The sequence below is a fragment of the Anomaloglossus baeobatrachus genome, chromosome 7 (genome assembly GCF_048569485.1).
Source record: "Anomaloglossus baeobatrachus isolate aAnoBae1 chromosome 7, aAnoBae1.hap1, whole genome shotgun sequence".
Lineage (NCBI taxonomy): Eukaryota > Metazoa > Chordata > Amphibia > Anura > Aromobatidae > Anomaloglossus > Anomaloglossus baeobatrachus.
In genome coordinates, this window is record NC_134359.1 from 234,699,830 (window position 1) to 234,717,834 (window position 18,005).

Consider the following 18,005-nt stretch of genomic DNA (forward strand, 5'->3'; position numbering starts at 1 on the left):
CAGTCCTCACAGGAAACAATCACCTCCCAGAGAACAGCTGTCCTGAGTATCCACTCACCAGCAGCACAGCCTGCAGTATGTAACAGAGCTGCCGTCCTCGCACTATCCTGTCTGGCAGCTGCATATGTCACTGATCCGCAGCTGCTCCCTGGAGGCGCAGAGCTTCCTCCTCCTCAGCGCTGCCTTCATGCTCCTGGCAGATTCCTGAGTGAGTCGAGCAATCTGCATTTTGATAGGTGAATCAGCAGTCAGCAGGGGGCTACTGTGGAAGGCTTCACCAATCAGCGCTTTCCTTTCATTTTCTCCTGCTCTCTCACTGCAGCCTGATCTGCCCTCGCATCACCCCGCCCCCTCCAGCAAATGACGGATTTACTACCGTACTTCTCTACTGCAGAGTTAAGAGTAGCAGAAGCTGTAGGTGGGCCCCTCTAAGTACGGGGCCCGGGGAAATTGCTCCCCTGGTAGCTACACTACGGCTCCTCGCCATCATAGAACCTCATCAGCACCAACAGCCTCTCCTATCTCAGTAATGGGAACGTCTTCACTGAATACAGATCTTACCTTAAAATTTTGATAATGACTGAGAAATATTGCCTATTTTTATGTGCACTATTGATTAATTAAATAAAAATTAAAACGACGGCTACACTTTAAGATTTGGAGTAGTTTAAAACTTTAATATATAAGGAATAATATACGAGTGATTTGACATAATCTCATTATATCAACTTTTCGACAGATAGTAAAATTAGATAGCAAAATTCATCAGTGTGAGATCTCTCTTTTATATTACTTGACAGTTTTTTCAACTCAAGCACAGCTCCAGTCTAGAACAAAATCCTTGGAAAATAGATTTAACTTCAAATCTGTCATTGAAAGAAACACTTGTTGCAATTTTACATTTTCAAAAAAGGCTTTAATGGGCATTAAAATATTGCTATCTGACATATACGAGTTAAATGGGTGAAGTGGGCACAACAAGATGTTATCCTATCAAGATTTGAATGTGGCGGTCTTACACCTGCAAAAATTTACAGGGTATGAATTTTTTTGAGGCACTGCGTATATGTATATTATAATATATACATATATACACATATATACATATATATATATATATATATATATATATATATACATACACATACACATACACACATACACACACACACACACACACACACACACACACACACACACACACACACACACACAGTTCAAAGAGTTTCCTTTATTTTCATGACTCTGAAAACTGGAGATTCAGATTGAAGGCATCAAAACTATGAATTAACATATGTGGAATGAAATAACAAAAAAGTGTGAAACAACTGAAAATATGTCTTATATTCTAGATTCTTCAAAGTAGCCACCTTTCGCTTTGATTACTGCTTTGCACACTCTTGGCATTCTCTTGATGAGCCTCAGAGGTAGTCACCGGAAATGGTTTTCACTTCACAGGTGTGCCCTGTCAGGTTTAATAAGTGGGATTTCTTGCCTTATAAATGGGGTTGGGACCATCAGTTGTGTTGTGCAGAAGTCTGGTGGATACACAGCTGATAGTCCTACTGAATAGACTGTTAGAATTTGTATTATGGCAAGAAAAAAAGCAGCTAAGTAAAGAAAAACGAGTGGCCATCATTACTTTACGAAATGAAGGTCAGTCGATCCGAAAAATTGGGAACACGTTGAAAGTGTCCCAAGTCCCAAGTACAGTGGCAAAAAGCATCAAACGCTACAAAGGCTCACATGAGGACCGCCCCAGGAAAGGAAGACCAAGACTCACCTGCGGAGGATAAGTTTATCCGAGTCACCAGCCTCAGAAATCACAAGTTAACAGCAGCTCAGATTAGAGACCAGGTCAATGCCACACAGAGTTCTAGCAGCAGACACATCTCTAGAACAACTGTTAAGAGGAGACTATGTGCAGCAGGGCTTCATGGTAAAATAGCTGCTAGGAAACCACTGCTAAGGACAGGCAACAAGCAGAAGAGACTTGTTTGGGCTAAAGAACACAAAGGAATGGACATTAGACCAGTGGAAATCTGTGCTATCTGTGATAGCACCCGCCACGTCGGTGGCACGATATGTGGTGATCGCTGCCGAAGCGAACATTATCTTCATTAACATACCTGTGCAGCGACGTCGCTGTGACCGACGAACTGCCTCCTTTCTGAGGGGGCGGTTCGTTCAGCGTCACAGCGACGTCACAGCAGCGTCACTGAACCGCCGCCCAATAGAAAAGGAGGGGAAGAAATGAGCGGCCGGAACATGCCGCCCACCTCCTTCCTTCCTCCTTTTCTGGTGGACGCAGGTAAGGAGATGTTTGTTGTTCCAGCGGCGTCACACATAGCGATGTGTGCTGCCGCAGGAACGACAAACAACATAGTTACTGCAGCAGCAACGATAATTGGGAAGAGGGGGGCATGTCACCGATGAGCGATTTTGAACATTTTTGCAACGATTCAAAATCGCTCATAGGTGTGTCACACAACGACATCGCTAAAGTGGCTGGATGTGCGTCACAAATTCCGCGACCCCAACGAGATCGCTTTAGCGATCTCGTAGCATGTAAAGAAACCTTAAGCCATTTATACAACGCCTTGCGAAAGTATTTGGCCCCTTTGAATTTTTCAACCTTTTCCCAAATTTCAGGCTTCAAACATAAAGATAAATATTTTAATTTTATGGTGAAAAATCAACAACAAGTGGGACACAATTGTGAAGTTGAACAAAATTTATTGCATAAACTTTTTTTAAAAATAAATAACTGAAAATTGGGGCGTGCAATATTATTCGGCCCCTTTAAGTTAATACTTTGTAGCACCACCTTTTGCTGCAATTACAGCTGGAAGTCGCTTGGGGTATGTATCAGTTTTGCACATCGAGAGACTGAAATTCTTGCCCATTCTTCCTTTGCAAACAGCTGGAGCTGAGTGAGGTTGGATGGAGAGCGTTTGTGAATATCAGATTTCAGCTCTTTCCACAGATTCTCGATTGGATTCAGGTCTGGACTGTGACTTGGCCATTCTAACACCTGGATACGTTTATTTGTGAACCATTTCATTGTAGATTTTGCTTTATGTTTGGGATCATTGTCTTGTTGGAAGAAAAATCTCCGTCCCAGTGTTTTGCAGACTCCAACAGGTTTTCTTCAAGAATGGTCCTGTATTAGGCTCTATCTTCCCATCAATTTTAACCATCTTCCCTGTCCCTGCTGAAGAAAAGCAGGCCCAAACCGTGATGCTGCCACCACCATGTTTCACAGTGGGGATGGTGTGTTCAGGGTGATGAGCTGTGTTGCTTTTACATCAAACATATAGTTTGGCATTGTGCCAAAATAGTTCCATTTTAGTTTCATCTGACCAGAGCATCTTCTTCCACATGTTTGGTGTGTTTCCCAGGTGGCTTGTGGCAAATTTTAAACGACATTTTTTATGGATATCTTTGAGAAATGTCTTTCTTCTTGCCACTCTTCCATAGAGGCCAGATTTGTGTAGTGTACGACTGATTGTTGTCCTATGGACAGACTCTCCCACCTCAGCTGTAGATCTCTGCAGTTCATCCAGAGTGATCATGGGCCTCTTGGCTGCATCTCTGATCAGTCTTCTCCTTGTTTGAGATGAACGTTTGGATGGACGGCCGGGTCTTGGTAGATTTGCAGTGGTATGATACTCCTTCCATTTCAATATGATTGCTTGCACAGTGCTCCTTGGGATGTTTAAAGTTTTGGAAATCTTTTTGTAACCAAATCCTGCTTTAAACTGCTCCACAACAGTATCACAGACCTGCCTGTTGTGTTCCTTGGTCTTCATGATGCTATCTGCGCTTTAAACAGAACACTGAGACTATCACAGAGCAGGTGCATTTATATGGAGACTTGATTACACACAGGTGGCTTATATTTATCATCATCAGTCATTTAGGACAACATTGGATCATTTCGAGATCCTTAATGAACTTCTGAGTTTGCTGCACTTAAAGTAAAGGGGACGAATAATATTGCACACCCCTCTTTTCAGTTATTTATTTTTTACAAAAGTTTAAAATAAGCAATACATTTCGGTCACCTTCACAATTGTGTCCCACTTGTTGATTCTTCACCATAACATTAAAATTTGTATCATTATGTTTGAAGCCTGAAATGTGGGAAAAGGTTGAAAAATTCAAGGGGGCCGAATACTTTAGCAAAGCACTGTATATGTGAGTCAATGGGGGGGACATGACAGTCTAGTTGTGTATACTGTAGAGAACAAGGTGTTCGGCATTCAGCAGCCGGGGGTTGTGGGATGACGGATGAGTGTAGTAAAAAGCGGTTCCTGATGCACTTATAAGCAGCGCCCACATCAAAGCCCTGTACAGTGTGATGTGGGCACTAACGAGGAGAAGGGGTGTATGATTATTGGCTCCGGAGCCAAGCGGTTTCTGCTGCCCCAGCATGGGAGGGGTGGGGTTAGAGGACAATCACCTCTTGGATCAGTGCTTACTGCACTCAGCCAATCCCACTCCAGTCACCTCATACATTGATGTGCTGGGGGAAAAGGTGGTAAAGGAGACCGTCCAATCCACTCCTACGGCGCTGTGCCCTACACTCCGCAGTATAACAGAGTGGCACCCGCTACACTGACCTGTACAGTCATTCTCCTCAGACCAAAATAAATATTTAACCGTAGTCTTGCCTACAAGGCAGGAAGTGCTTTTTGAAGCAACACTTATCTAGCAAAAAAGAAAGGTGTCTTAAAGGGAACCAAGCACCAGGATTTTCCTATATAAACTAAAGCCAGTGCTATACTGGCACTATCATGCTGATTCTATACATACCTTTAGTTGTGAGATCGGATGTATACTTTCTAAAGTATAAGCAAATAAAGTTTGTGAAATTCACTGTTATTTGATTGATAAAAATTACAAAATATCTAATAGGTGGGTCGGGTTTTGCTAGTTATTCCCGCGCCTGTCTGCCTGCCTGTCATTCCACCCCCCTTTCATTCCTTCCCACTGTAATAACAGAGACAGCGGAGGACAGGCAGGCAGCAGACAGGGGCAGAAATAACTAGCAAAGCCGACCCACCTATTGGATATTCTCCAGCACCTATCATCAAATAACAGTGCATTTCACAAACTTTACTTGCCTGTATTTCAGAAAGTATACATCCGATCTCACAACTAAAGGTATGTATAGAATCAGCATGATAGCACCAGTATAGCCCTGGCTTTAGTTTATATAGGAAAATCCTGGTGGTTGGTCCTCTTTAAGTAGAAGACCTTTTCAGCTCCCTTATTAGAAATATTAAATAAATAGCCAAATTTGTCAGATCCATTCAGGAGACTGCAGAGGTTGTCAAACGCACACCGTCAATACATTTAAACAGAATGTTTTGGGACTCTGTCCCTTTCTTTGACTGGATCATTGAAGTTCCTGGCAGACAGATTACCAACAATCAAAATATTTATCACCCATCATAATAAAGATATTAGGTAGGAAAAGACCCTTAAAGGAGTATTCCCTTACCAACATGTAGTGGGTTAATAATAATAATAATATTAGCAAATACCTCCAATTAGAAATGTATAGTTCTCCTGATATGCTATGTCTCTTACCTCATTGTGCAGGGCATTGCAGCTTACCTATCCATGGTGACGTCTACTCATATAGTAACCTTGGATATCTAAGCTACTGTAATGCCCTGCACATGAGGTAAAAGACATGGCTATATCAGGAGAACTGTTTTACATTTTTAATTGAGGGTATTTGGTAATATTATTATTACACCTACTCAGCGTCGGATTGCCTACTGGAGGAATCTTCAGTAATGCCAGGCCTGGATTCAGGTACCTGCACTGAACTCCAAAGCTCTTACCTGAGCTCCAGAGTGCAGCCTAGACTGTACTGCGAGCGCCGAGTGATTGATTCCCCGGCGCTTGCGGTTCAGTTTATGACAGCTGCAGACAGGCCGGGCTGATCTCCGGAGTTCAGGTGAGAGCACCGGAGATCACCCCGACATGTCTGCAGCTGTCATAAACTGAACTGCAAGCGCCGGGGAATCAATCACTCGGCGCTCGCGGTACAGTCTCGGCTGCACGCCAGAGCTCGGGTGAGAGCTCCGGAGTGCAATGCAGGTACCTCAATCCAGGCCTGGCATTACTGGAGATTTCTCTGGTAGCCAGTCCGACGCTGCACCTACTACACATTGGGATAGGATCTTGGGAGATGGGAATAAACCCTTAAGAAGAAACCAAGAAACTAACGACATACACCGGCTCCTGAGAGTGTGAATAGCATAATGTACAGTGAGTCAAGCGACCACGTCTGTCTTAATTACACGGGAAATAAAAGTTATTGTAACGACAGGTCTTTTTCACACTGTGGGTGACTGCAAAATGTTTAGTGCACAAGGAAAACATTGATTCCTTTAATAATGTAAGAGACACGAACTGGAAGAACAAGTAACACGTCCATACCGCCGCGCTGCTGCTTCACAGGCAGATCAGTAATATGATTTTCTCATGATGGCAAACTAATACATTTACCATATCTCACTAATGTCTGTTCAGCAGTTACTGAAAGAAATATTCTCCCTGTGCGGAAATATGTATAATTTACTTCATTTTACATATTCAGATGTGAATTTCAATGTTTTCCAAAAAGGGCAATTAAAATGGTGAAATATAAAAGCCGCCAGGGTGATCAGCTGATTGTCTCTGGCCAGGTTCCTATGTAATATATGGCTGGCACATATCAAGGCAAAGTATACATTATAACCTACGAAGGGGAGTCCCAAAAAGAGCGTATAGAAAGGAAGGGTATACTTTTAGGTTTTTGCTACAGTTTTTGCATATGCTTCTTTGTTTGCCAACACTAGAAGTGGATCCTTGAAAGGTTGGGGGGGGGGGGTAGCCCAGTATGGCCAGCCCCCTTATTAATGGGCCTAGGGAGGTACTTAAAATATACCCCCAAAAAACAATACTCACCACCCAGTGCGATTAATATACGGTGGGGACATCGCATGAGCACTACAGTCAGAGGTCACTGATCAGCTGCAGCTCTTACAGTTTGTCCTGGCCAGAAGATCACTGTTTCCAGAGGGACAGTCCAGAGTTTGGAGAGCTGATGCACTGTCCCGTGAGATGGAGGATATGTCTCGCCTTCAGCTCCATCTGTGTCCTCCGAAAACAGATACAGCTGAATATAATGATACAGCAAGGACTTGATAGATCCTGGCATCTCCCTCTGTTTAAATAGAGCCTGAAGGTGAAATTCTCACTTATGCTGAAGGTCTTGGCAGGTTTGAAGACTCTGCCTATACTAGTAGCAAATGCAAGTAACACAGGATCAGCAAACAGGAAAGTGACAGGCAAGTATAGTGCCTATGTGGGGTCATTATATATGTGAGGACAGTGATGATCATCATTCAGTGCAGGGGGGATTGAGGGCATTATACTGTGTTATGGGAGCTGAATGGGGGCATTATACTGTCTTTGGGGTGCTGAGGGGGCATTATACTGTGTTTGAGGAGATGAGGGGGCATTACACTGTGTTTGGGGAGCTGAAGGGGGCATTATACTGTGTTTGGGGAGCTGAAAGGCATTATACTGTGTTTGGGGACATGAGGGGGCATTATACTGTGTTTGGGGAGCTGAAAGGCATTATACTGTGTTTGGGGACATGAGGGGGCATTATACTGTGTTTGGGGAGCTGAGAGGCATTATACTGTGTTTGGGGACATGAGGGGGCATTATACTGTGTTTGGGGAGCTGAGAGGCATTATACTGTGTTTGGGGACATGAGGGGGCATTATACTGTGTTTGGGGAGCTGAGAGGCATTATACTGTGTTTGGGGACATGAGGGGGCATTATACTGTGTTTGGGGAGCTGAGAGGCATTATACTGTGTTTGGGGAGATGTGGGGCATTATATGGTGTTTCGGTGTTTGGGGAGCTGAAGAGGGCATTATACTGTGTTTGGGGAAATGAGAAGCTTCGTATTGGGGGGGGACAAGTTGTGGAGGCATCATACTATGTGTGGGAATATACTATGGGGACATCATACTTTGTGTAGTGGTATCATACTGTGAATGGCGACGGAGAACATCACAGTGCATGGGGAAATGTAGTTTGAAACTTTATACTGTATATGGGGAACTGTGGGTGCATTGTACTGTGTGTGGGGAGATGTATCGTGGAGGCATCATGCCGTGAGAAGAAATGTAGTGTGTATGGGTGGGACTGTGGGGGCATCATACTGTGTGTATGTGGGGCTATACGTGCATCATAATATATATGTAGGGGAATGTGGTGGTCATCATTCTGTGTAGGGGAGTGAATTTGGGTGATTGCACAGTGAGGCATCATACATTTTTTGTGTGCCGATATATGCATTGCACTGTGTGCATAATATTTGTGGGGGAAAATATATGTGGAGGGCTTCACACTGTGTGTGGGTGACAGTACTGCCGAGGGGCATCATGCTATGTAAGGGGAATGGAATGTGGGGGCTTCATACTGTATAAGGGGTATGTGTATGTGTGTATATATATATATATATATATATATATATATATATATATATATATATATATATATATTCACTAGGAGCAATATATCTGTGTGTGGGCACATATAAACACCATTGCCGTGTTAAAGATGTGGTTTAGCGTAAAATAGAAATTGGCCTGGTGTTCTCGGCACTGTATGTCCATCTTTCCTGTGTTTCAAAGTTGGAAGGCATGCACAGACATTGATCCTCGGCAAGATTACAGTGACTGGGGATGTGCACATGGAGGGAAAAAAGAAGCTGTATTGGCAGGATCCTCACAAAACAAGTAATCTTATCAACTTGCGACTCTACCAGAGGAGATGGCGCTGGGAGTGTGAGGGCGATGGGACAGATTCAGCTTTGTCTCGTAGGAAATGCAGTCTAGGGGCATATAGGGAGAGTTGGCAGGAAGTTCAGGATCGAAAAAATAAACCACAAAAAGGGGAGCTATACATAAAAAAAAAAAAGTTTCAGGATGGAGTTGAGGAATTATTACATTCTACCTGAAAAACTTCTTTAAAATATTAACCGCGGTAATAAACTAAATTATATACAGTTATTGAATTCTTAGTAAAGAAATACCTTGTTCCCAATGGCTTTCTTTGGTGGAAAGTGGAAGGTTCTCACATGTGGATATTTGCTTTGTAATTTGTGATGTAAACTCCGGAACTCAGCATATCTCCTATATATGTTCCATTCATCATCCTTAATCCTTACATAAACCTTCAAGAAAAAAAAAATGAGGTTGATTATTGTATTCTTTAGTTATTAAGTTAAAAGAGAAAATATACAGAGAAAATAAAAAGGGTTAAAGAATACAAAGGCAAATTCAACATCTGACAATAAAAAACCTTGTAATTTATACTAATAAGAAAATACATAAATGGGATTGCATATGTTGCATTTTTTTTTCACAGTGCATTTTTCACACAAAAGCACCCAGCATTTTACTGTCCCAGCAAAATTAATGAAATTTCTGAAATCTTATGTAAATGTTGCTTTTCTTTGTTGCAGATTTGAAGCTGTTTTTATAACGGCAATGAATTCTTTCAGCGGTTTTGCAGCCCCCTGGATTTTTTATCCAGCGTTATTCCTGCAAAGAGACTTTTTTTGATGCAGAAATATCCACAGCAAATACTTAATGTGTGCACATTCTTGGCCACTACAGTAAGGAGCTTTGCCACTTTTGATTCACTGCTGACCATCCAAGTATCACGCTAAGTATAGGGAAATACCAAGTGAATGGCGAAAAGGGAGGGGAGGTAAGAGGGAAAGCCTATGTCTAGGGGAGGGGGAGATGGTGACCCCTGATAAAACCTACTGGTTCCTCTCACGTCCCTAGATAGATAAAGACACAGAGGGAGAGGTATAATGATTAGAAGCTGAAAGGAAAAGATCTCCTCAGGGTCCTAAAGCGGAAAGAGAAGAAAGAGATATACATTGTCGTTGTTGCGGTTCCCCATTGCGGCCACATACCTATCGCACAGCAGTTTTTTCTGCGGTGTTTTTGAGTGTCTGGCCGTGGTGAGCCGCACCTGCTATTTCACAAGAGTGAAAACATTTCACATAAAATCTTGTTAACCCTCACCAACATAACAAATCAACAGGGTACTTAATATTAAAATTAAAAATAAGGCTTTTTTATAGTTTCAATATTTATTGGGAGGCACATACATACAATTTTATAAACAAACTACATAAACATTTATTACATTTTTTCAAATTTATACATACATACAAAACATTCCCATTAAATTTTGGATGACACACTATTCCCTCTAATTATGGAACGATTGGTTTGTTGCATTTTGATGGTGTGGATATGTATCAGATTGCTGTTGCGGTTCCTGTCGTGGCCGTATTAATCACACTGCAGCCTTTGCTGCAGTGTGCTTTGGGTTCCGTTTTTAACGAGCCGTATTTACGACCTGGCCAAAACTACATTATCATTATTTTTATGGCCCTCGATACATTTGATAAAATATATTTCTATTTTCCTCCCATCTCTTTTTTTTTTTTTTTTTTTTTTATATATTCATGTTTCTACTTTGATGCATGCTGCAAATTAATTTGTTGTATTAAGGCAAGCTTAGATTTCTAACAAATATACTTCAAGATTTTTTCAGTCTTGATACACATTGCCGTAGTTGCGGTTCCCCATTGCGGCCACATACCTACCGCATAGCAGTTTTTTCTGCGGTGTTTTTGAGTGTCTGGCCGTGGTGAGCCGCACCTGCGATTTCACAAGAGTGAAAACATTTCACATAAAATTTTGTTAACCCTCACCAACATAATAAATCAACAGGGTACTTAATATCAAAATTAAAAATAAGGCTTTTTCATAGCTTCAATATTTATTGGGTAGGCACATATATACAATTTTTTCTCTCAATAAAACGCTTTTATTTCCTATAATCCTGCACTCAGGCGTTCATGTCTATATATCCGCATAGATGCGTGCCTGGGTATTCGTACATATCTATGCAGGTGCATAAATAAATCTTGTTTTTTGCTTCTTTATATCTGATATACATGGACATAAAGGTTTTATTATGAATACATATACATCCATTTTTTATTTCGTGTTCTCATGTATATATATATACAACTTTTTTTAATATATTTCTCCTTTTGTTTTTCTTTTTTTTCATTAATTTGTGTCCACTTATGTTTTTTGGTGTCTCTGTTTGTAAATCACATTGTGGTTCTCATTGTGCTTTTTTTTCATGATTTTAAACGAGTGCACAGCTTTGTGAATGTTTGTTTCTAATTAGCACCTATGACGCCCCTTTTTCTGCATAGTCTTAAATTTCCCATTCTGGAGATACCAAACTATCCATGACTAAGACCGCAAGGTTGAAACGCGTAGGATAGTCCTGTGTTTCACTGTGTGTCCCCAGCTTCCATGCGTGTTGCATCCTGTTTTTAATGGATTCAATAAAGTTCAAGTTTTATTACTACTTTTTCTCCTTCTGATGCTGGATTTTTTCCTCTGCATGAAAGCGGAAAGAGAAGCCACACAAAACTCCATTTGAACCACAGAGGAAAGGATGGAATATCAAGGAGTAGTTTGTGCAGCCAAACACAGCAACCTTTTGCAAGTGGACAACACAGGGCTGTCTGTCTGTCAACTGTGATACACCTGTGACCCCAAACAACTGATCAATGGTGGTGCCAGTAGGTCACCAACCACACAAACAGGTTATCAATATTAAAGACCCAGAATCCCCCCTTTAAGAACTCCTTATATGCAAAGCCCAAACAGAATTAATGTCAAAAGCGTAACCATTGTATAACTCGGAAATGGAAGAAGAGGTGCGTCACTTATTATAATGGAGTTTGTCTGGTTTCCATTATGTTTCATTGCTCTTAGATTGAACCTTCCCCCCCCCATCCATAAAGCAGAACTTTTTCTAAAAAACAAACATAACAAAACCCAAACAGTCCCTCTAATAATCAATGGCGCCCCTACCCTTCTGTCTGCGTCATTTATGCCACGGGTTTTGAGATTATATATATATATATATATATATATATATAAATTCATTTTATTTGTCTGTTCTTTTAAGTGGAAAAGACAAGCAAAATTTTAAAACGCAAGTGTGAATATAGCCTTAGATTAATGTGCGCTAAAAATGAAGAGCAAATAATGTGCATAGAGGCGCCTCGCAGTGGCCTACTCCCCTTTCTTTACTGAGAACATATCCACAAGGCGAGTATGGGGGCTTGAATGAAATAGCTGAAAGCGGAATAAACCTTCACCCACCGGCTATTGAAGATGTATTAGCACCTTAATGAAGCCAACATTATACAAAAGCGTGGATAATGGCCGATAGCTCCACTACAAGGGTAATTTGAAGGATAATGAAGATTCACAGCAGTTGAGACCTTGAGAGACATTCCACATGGGAGGTTATTTTACGAGCTCTTTTGTTTTAATTAGCAAAAGTGTGAAAATATCGGTAGAATTTGATATGGAGGCAAAAATTACTCTATACGTTGTTTGTTTGTTTTTTATCGGACATAGGCCATCATTAAAAATTTTATTCGGTGGGAGTAAGATAAATAATCTAAATTTAAAATTAGGCTGTCAATGAGCTGTCCAGCCGGTTAACTATTAAATGTGGCAACTGAATGTTCCATTGTTACCGAAGGGATCAAGAATATTAAAATACAAGATGTCAAGCAAAATAGAAAAATTGTTACCAGCGTTATAGATACTGAAGGTCATTTTTCAATGCACAGGGAGAGTTTAATGGCTCTCAAAGGCATAAAGTGGGCCACACGCGTTAGATAGAGGTCAGCCCTGTGCTCGTTTGGCCAACAGGTGTCTCATCTAAGCAAGCACAGGGAGCGTGAAGTAAGAGGCTACCAGATATCGGAGAAACAAAAGAATTAGGCCAGGTTCACATATCGTTTTACCCATACATCACTGCGTCCATTGGGGCTTTGAAGTCTTGTAATATGGGATTTTGGTGCATCATCTGACTTTAATGATGCAGAGTGACTTTGTGCTCGGTCTGACCTCATTTTCAGCAATACCTGCCTTTTTCAGATGAGCACAAAAACGTGGTCAACTGCATTTCTATGGGCTCACTTAAAAAAGGGGTATAGGTTTTCAGGACTTCCGATGGAAGCCCAACAAAGCAACCGACGTGTGGCAAAATTGCAATGTAACAGCCTTAGATGTTGTGGTTTAAGGGGGCTGTATACTGATAAACAAGTTAATCTTAATAGGGCCAGGGAGGTGTAAGAAAACAAAAAAAACCTATATTCTCCTCCTCGATGAGCGCCACTCCAGGGAGAAATGATTGGACAGAATTTGTAGCCAGCAGCCGATCAGTGGTGATGTATCATGCGATGTTCGGCTTTGAACACACCTGCTGGCACGGCATCGTCAGACTCTAATCACACCACAGAATGTGACATGCAACCTGAGGCTTCTGGATTGTTCAGCCAGAGCCAGGCGTTGGCTGGTTCAGGTTACCTGGTCTTCAGCTCTGCAGGAGTTAATTACTGCAGACTGGTGAGCAGGACCTAAGAGCTCAGGTTGCTAATTGCCTCGTGCAGCTGGCTCCTCTTTATTTAATGCATGGCTTCCTTCCTGTAGGTGCCGATGATAGTGTCAGCTTTAGCTCCAGTGATCCCGGTGACTTTCCTGTTAATGGTAATTTGTGTTGTGCTTCAGAGTGGTGTGAGTGTTCCCCTGTTGTGCGTTATTTCCTCCCCCTTTTTCAGAGTTTCCCAGTACACATATTCTCTCTCCTGTGTGATTTGAGTGCTTGTGTACAAGTTTACGTTGTCCCTTGTCTGTGTCATTTTGTGGGGTTTTGTCTTTGTGTTTTCCTACCTGCCCTAAGGGTGTGGGAGAGGGGTAGTAAGAGCAGGGCTCAGACAGTAGTTAGGGTCACGCTGAGGGCTTGGACCTGGTTACCAGCAAACCTACTCTGAGATAAGGGAGAGCACAGGGACTCAAGTCTGAGAGCTGAGGGTCAGCCTAGGGGCACCTGTCCCGCCATCACATACCCCGTGACATGATGCCTGGGTTGGGTACACAGTATTGCGGAACAGTGCTAGTTTGGAATACTAGATCTTGGGACGATAAATTTGGTTTTCTGAATTTTTTCTCAAATCCAATATCAGATTCTTATATGCACAGTAAAAAAATATGTATTCTGGCCAAAATCATGTACAAAATATTATATAGAAAAAATATTGAACATTCATTCTGCAACTGTATTGGAAATTAATTATTGCACCTCTTCCTTTTCTCTTCAAAGCTTCTCTTCATCCCTTTTCTCTTATAAAACCTGTGGATCTTCTCCATAAAAGCATCTATCAGTCATCCCCCTTCATGTTTACGTTCCTTGGTGTCATCGTCCCATCTCCTTGATATCCTGATGAAATCTTTCTTTTTGCTCTTCGCTAAGAGCAACAAGGTTTTCAGGTAAGTAGTCCAAATGGGAATGTAAAAAACGTAATGTCAAATTCATCAGAAAACCCAGGACTTTGAAACGTTTCAGCATGTCTTGCATGATGGACTTAAATTTTAGATCTTTGTTATTATCTAGAAACATCTTCACAACTTCTTTAAAAAGAATCCCAAGCTTTTTTCTCAATAGCTTTAATTTGTGTTTTGATCACGCCATCCTTCATGAGTTTCTGGATATCCAAACCCATAAAAATATCTTCCTTCAGGTTTGCTTTGGATAAACCCTTAAACTTGGTACACAGGTAATTAAAAGTCTCTCCTTTCAGTAGAGTTTTCACAAACTGCTTAATTAGTCCACTCTTAATGTGGAATGGTTGCAGGAGGACTTTAGTGGGATCAACTATACTTTTTGCAACTATGTTCTTGAGTCCACGTTGCAAAGATGTTCTAGTTGGCCAACTTTTTTGGCTCCAGTGAGGAGTCCTATCCCGGCTGACCCATTCACAAAAAAAAGCATGGGTTTTTCGTGTATCCTCCTTCCTGCCCAAGGAGCAAAGAGAACTTTTCAGATCACCACATATTGACCATCCTTATAGTTAAGTCTCTTGAGAATAAAGTCTAAATAAATAAAAACTCTACATGATGGAATTTTTTAGGAGTTTAGCAATAAAAATCACCTCTTACTTTTGTGTAATAAGTTCTAGAATTAGAGGTGTTAAAAAAATATTTAAAAATAAGATACTCTTATAAATCTGGCCCAACTGTGTTCATTATCATGTGTCTGACCATACAGTACAGTGATATGGTCTGATTTTGCCAAAGCTCATAGGCAGGGGAGGATGCAAAAGAGAATATACCGACTGGACAGTATGATATCTCAGCTGATTATTTCTGTGAGGTAAACATTTTCCTGCCCCTGCCTGTTTATAGACATGTTTTACCTCATGTAATGCAGCCACTGGTATGGTATATCAATATGAAAATCCTGAAATACAGCATAATACCTAAAATATAACTTTTATTAATTCCTCTAAAAATAGGGAAGGATCACCTTGCCTATGCATAAAAATAAATGCAGGGAATGAATCACCTGCTGGAATTCTCCCAACTTCAAGGGGAAACCAGCAGACCCTGTGAGGTAGCAGACACACCTTAAATACAATTGGTGTTATAGCAATATGAACTAATCAACCGGATGTGCAGTTTATATAACACAGCTGCTTATTCACACTCTGTTGATATCACTAACAGCAGCGTCATCCATCAGATTATTAACCACCAGCAAAATAATAGCAAGAAGTCCTAATTAGACCCCAGCTACCAGTGTAATTAATGATTATTTCACAACCGGTTGATACTGAAAAACAATAACCAGGGATGCAATCACCATAGGTTAACCTGATACTCTCTATCAGGGAACAATCTCACCCAAATCCTGGTGTCCTGTTTCCCAGAGTGTCAGTGTGTCATCATATTCGGCGTAATCCAAAAAGACCTTCATCAAAACGGTCTAGGACCCCTTATGAATAGACCCACTTCTCCTCCCGACGCGTTTCCTGTGTATCATTCATCAGGGGAGCTTAAAGGAGTAGACCTAAACTGGGTTATCTATAACGAAATAAGAGGGTTTTAGTTGCAGCCCTCCAAACATAATCCTCCCTCCATATACAAGGAACCATAGAAGAAAAAGCAAAGTGACTCACCAGGCGGTCACGGCGTTAGTCCTGTATGCCGTGCACCGCCGTTTAGAAGCACAATATTTTTAAATGATCACTCTGCCGCCTGGCGTCTGACATCACTTCCGTCACCGCGCCCACCACTTCCGCCCGGTGGAACGCATCCGTGGAACGCTATTGCGTCCCACAGGAAGTGGTCATCAGAACCTTCCGGCGCGCTCCCCGTGTCAGTATGACACGAGGATGGGCGTGCAAGACGCCCAGCGGTCCGCCCCCTTCTTTTCTTAGGTAGGGATAGCGCAATGTGCACCGCACCAGTGCGCATGCGCTAGGTCCGTGATCGGACTGACCCTGACATATAAAGATATGGGTGATGGGCATTAGCCGTACATCACCCAAAGGGGATAATCAGAAAAACCAACGATTTTAATAACGGGCGTAACCGCCTAGTGTACCAGATGACATAGTCCTGTTTTCGAAATTATGCAAAACAAAAAATTGGTATGGATACCGGTGCAGAGATAAAAAGGAAGCTCTCATAAAACAACAGGTAGTGGCGGATAATAGACCAACCAATTCTAAACATCAGTAATGGATCATTATAATGGTCCTGAGAGAGGCATTTAGGGATTGACACTGGATACCTGAGCATGGGAATAGGGGGTGAAAGGAGCCATCATAAATGACTCATAGGAGGGGCCTGGCATTAGATGCAAAAAATGAATATAAAAGATGGAAAGACAGTACAAGAAACTAACAACTCAATCACCTGCTATGCTAGTCTAATGATTCTAGCCCTGCCTGGCTGCGGAGGTCGGCACCCTATTAGGGCGGTGAATGGCGCCCCCGCTCGTTCGGTGGCTATCCCTCCTATCTATCATTAAGAGACTAATCTCACAAAAAGGGTGCATAGGAAATACATTCGTTGAGACCATGGGGATGGACCGTTTTGAGTCGAAAAATCCATCTACATTCTTTTTGGAGGATTTTTTTATCCCAGTCCCCCCCTCGCTTCAATGGGGAAACAACATCAATCCCTTGAAAAGTAATTTGATTGATGTCACCCTCATGATAAACATTCAGATGAAACCCATTGAAAGGAAGACCGATAGTATCAGGGGTGGGTAGTCTTACTCAGAATTTGGGAATTTATGTAGATGAACTCCTTAAGCCTTTTGTCTCTTCCCTCAACTCTTATTTGAAGGATACAACCGACCTCTTGAAAAAGCTTGAAGGTATTACACTGGATGACGATGTCATCTTGGTTGGTTCCGACGTGGAATCTTTATATTCCTCAATTAAACATGAGGTGGGTCTAAAAGCTGCAGCACACTTTCTAAAAAGTCGCGGAAGACAGTTTAAGGAACACAATGCCTTTTTATTGGAGATTTTGGAATTTTGCCTGACACGGAATTTTTTTTACTTTTGGCAGTCAACTCTACCACCAGCTCAGGGGGACTGCAATGGGCAGTCCCTGTGCACCATCATATGCTAACTTAACCCTGGGCTGGTGGGAGGAGACTATTGCTTTTGGAGGCGATTCCAACCTACCCACAGACAAAATCCTGCTATGGTGCAGGTTCATCGACGACATTCTTGTCTTGTGGAAGGGCACTAAAAATGAATTATCTTGTTTTGTGAATGAGTTGAATAGTAATAACCTAGGCTTGTTTTTCACATTTGAGGCTAGCGAGTCCAGATTGCCCTTTCTGGATGTCCTCATTGAAAGGACTGATGACGGATGTATTACCACTAGTACCCACCGTAAAGAGACGGCGACAAATTCGTTGCTACGGTGGGAGAGCAGTCATCCGCTGTCCCAAAAGAGGGGCATCCCCAAGGGGCAATTTTCTAGGATAAAAAG

General features: G+C 41.8%; 1 protein-coding gene across 3 annotated transcripts in view; it reads right to left on the bottom strand.

The window, feature by feature from the left end:
• SNX29 (sorting nexin 29) overlaps nucleotides 1-18,005 on the bottom strand; it is a 584,130-nt gene that overhangs the window by 149,611 nt on the left and 416,514 nt on the right. For all 3 annotated transcript variants that reach the window (XM_075317954.1, XM_075317953.1, XM_075317955.1), the window contains exon 19: nucleotides 9,116-9,256. In XM_075317954.1, the coding sequence (XP_075174069.1) occupies nucleotides 9,116-9,256 (141 nt within the window). The remainder of the gene's footprint in view (nucleotides 1-9,115; nucleotides 9,257-18,005) is intronic.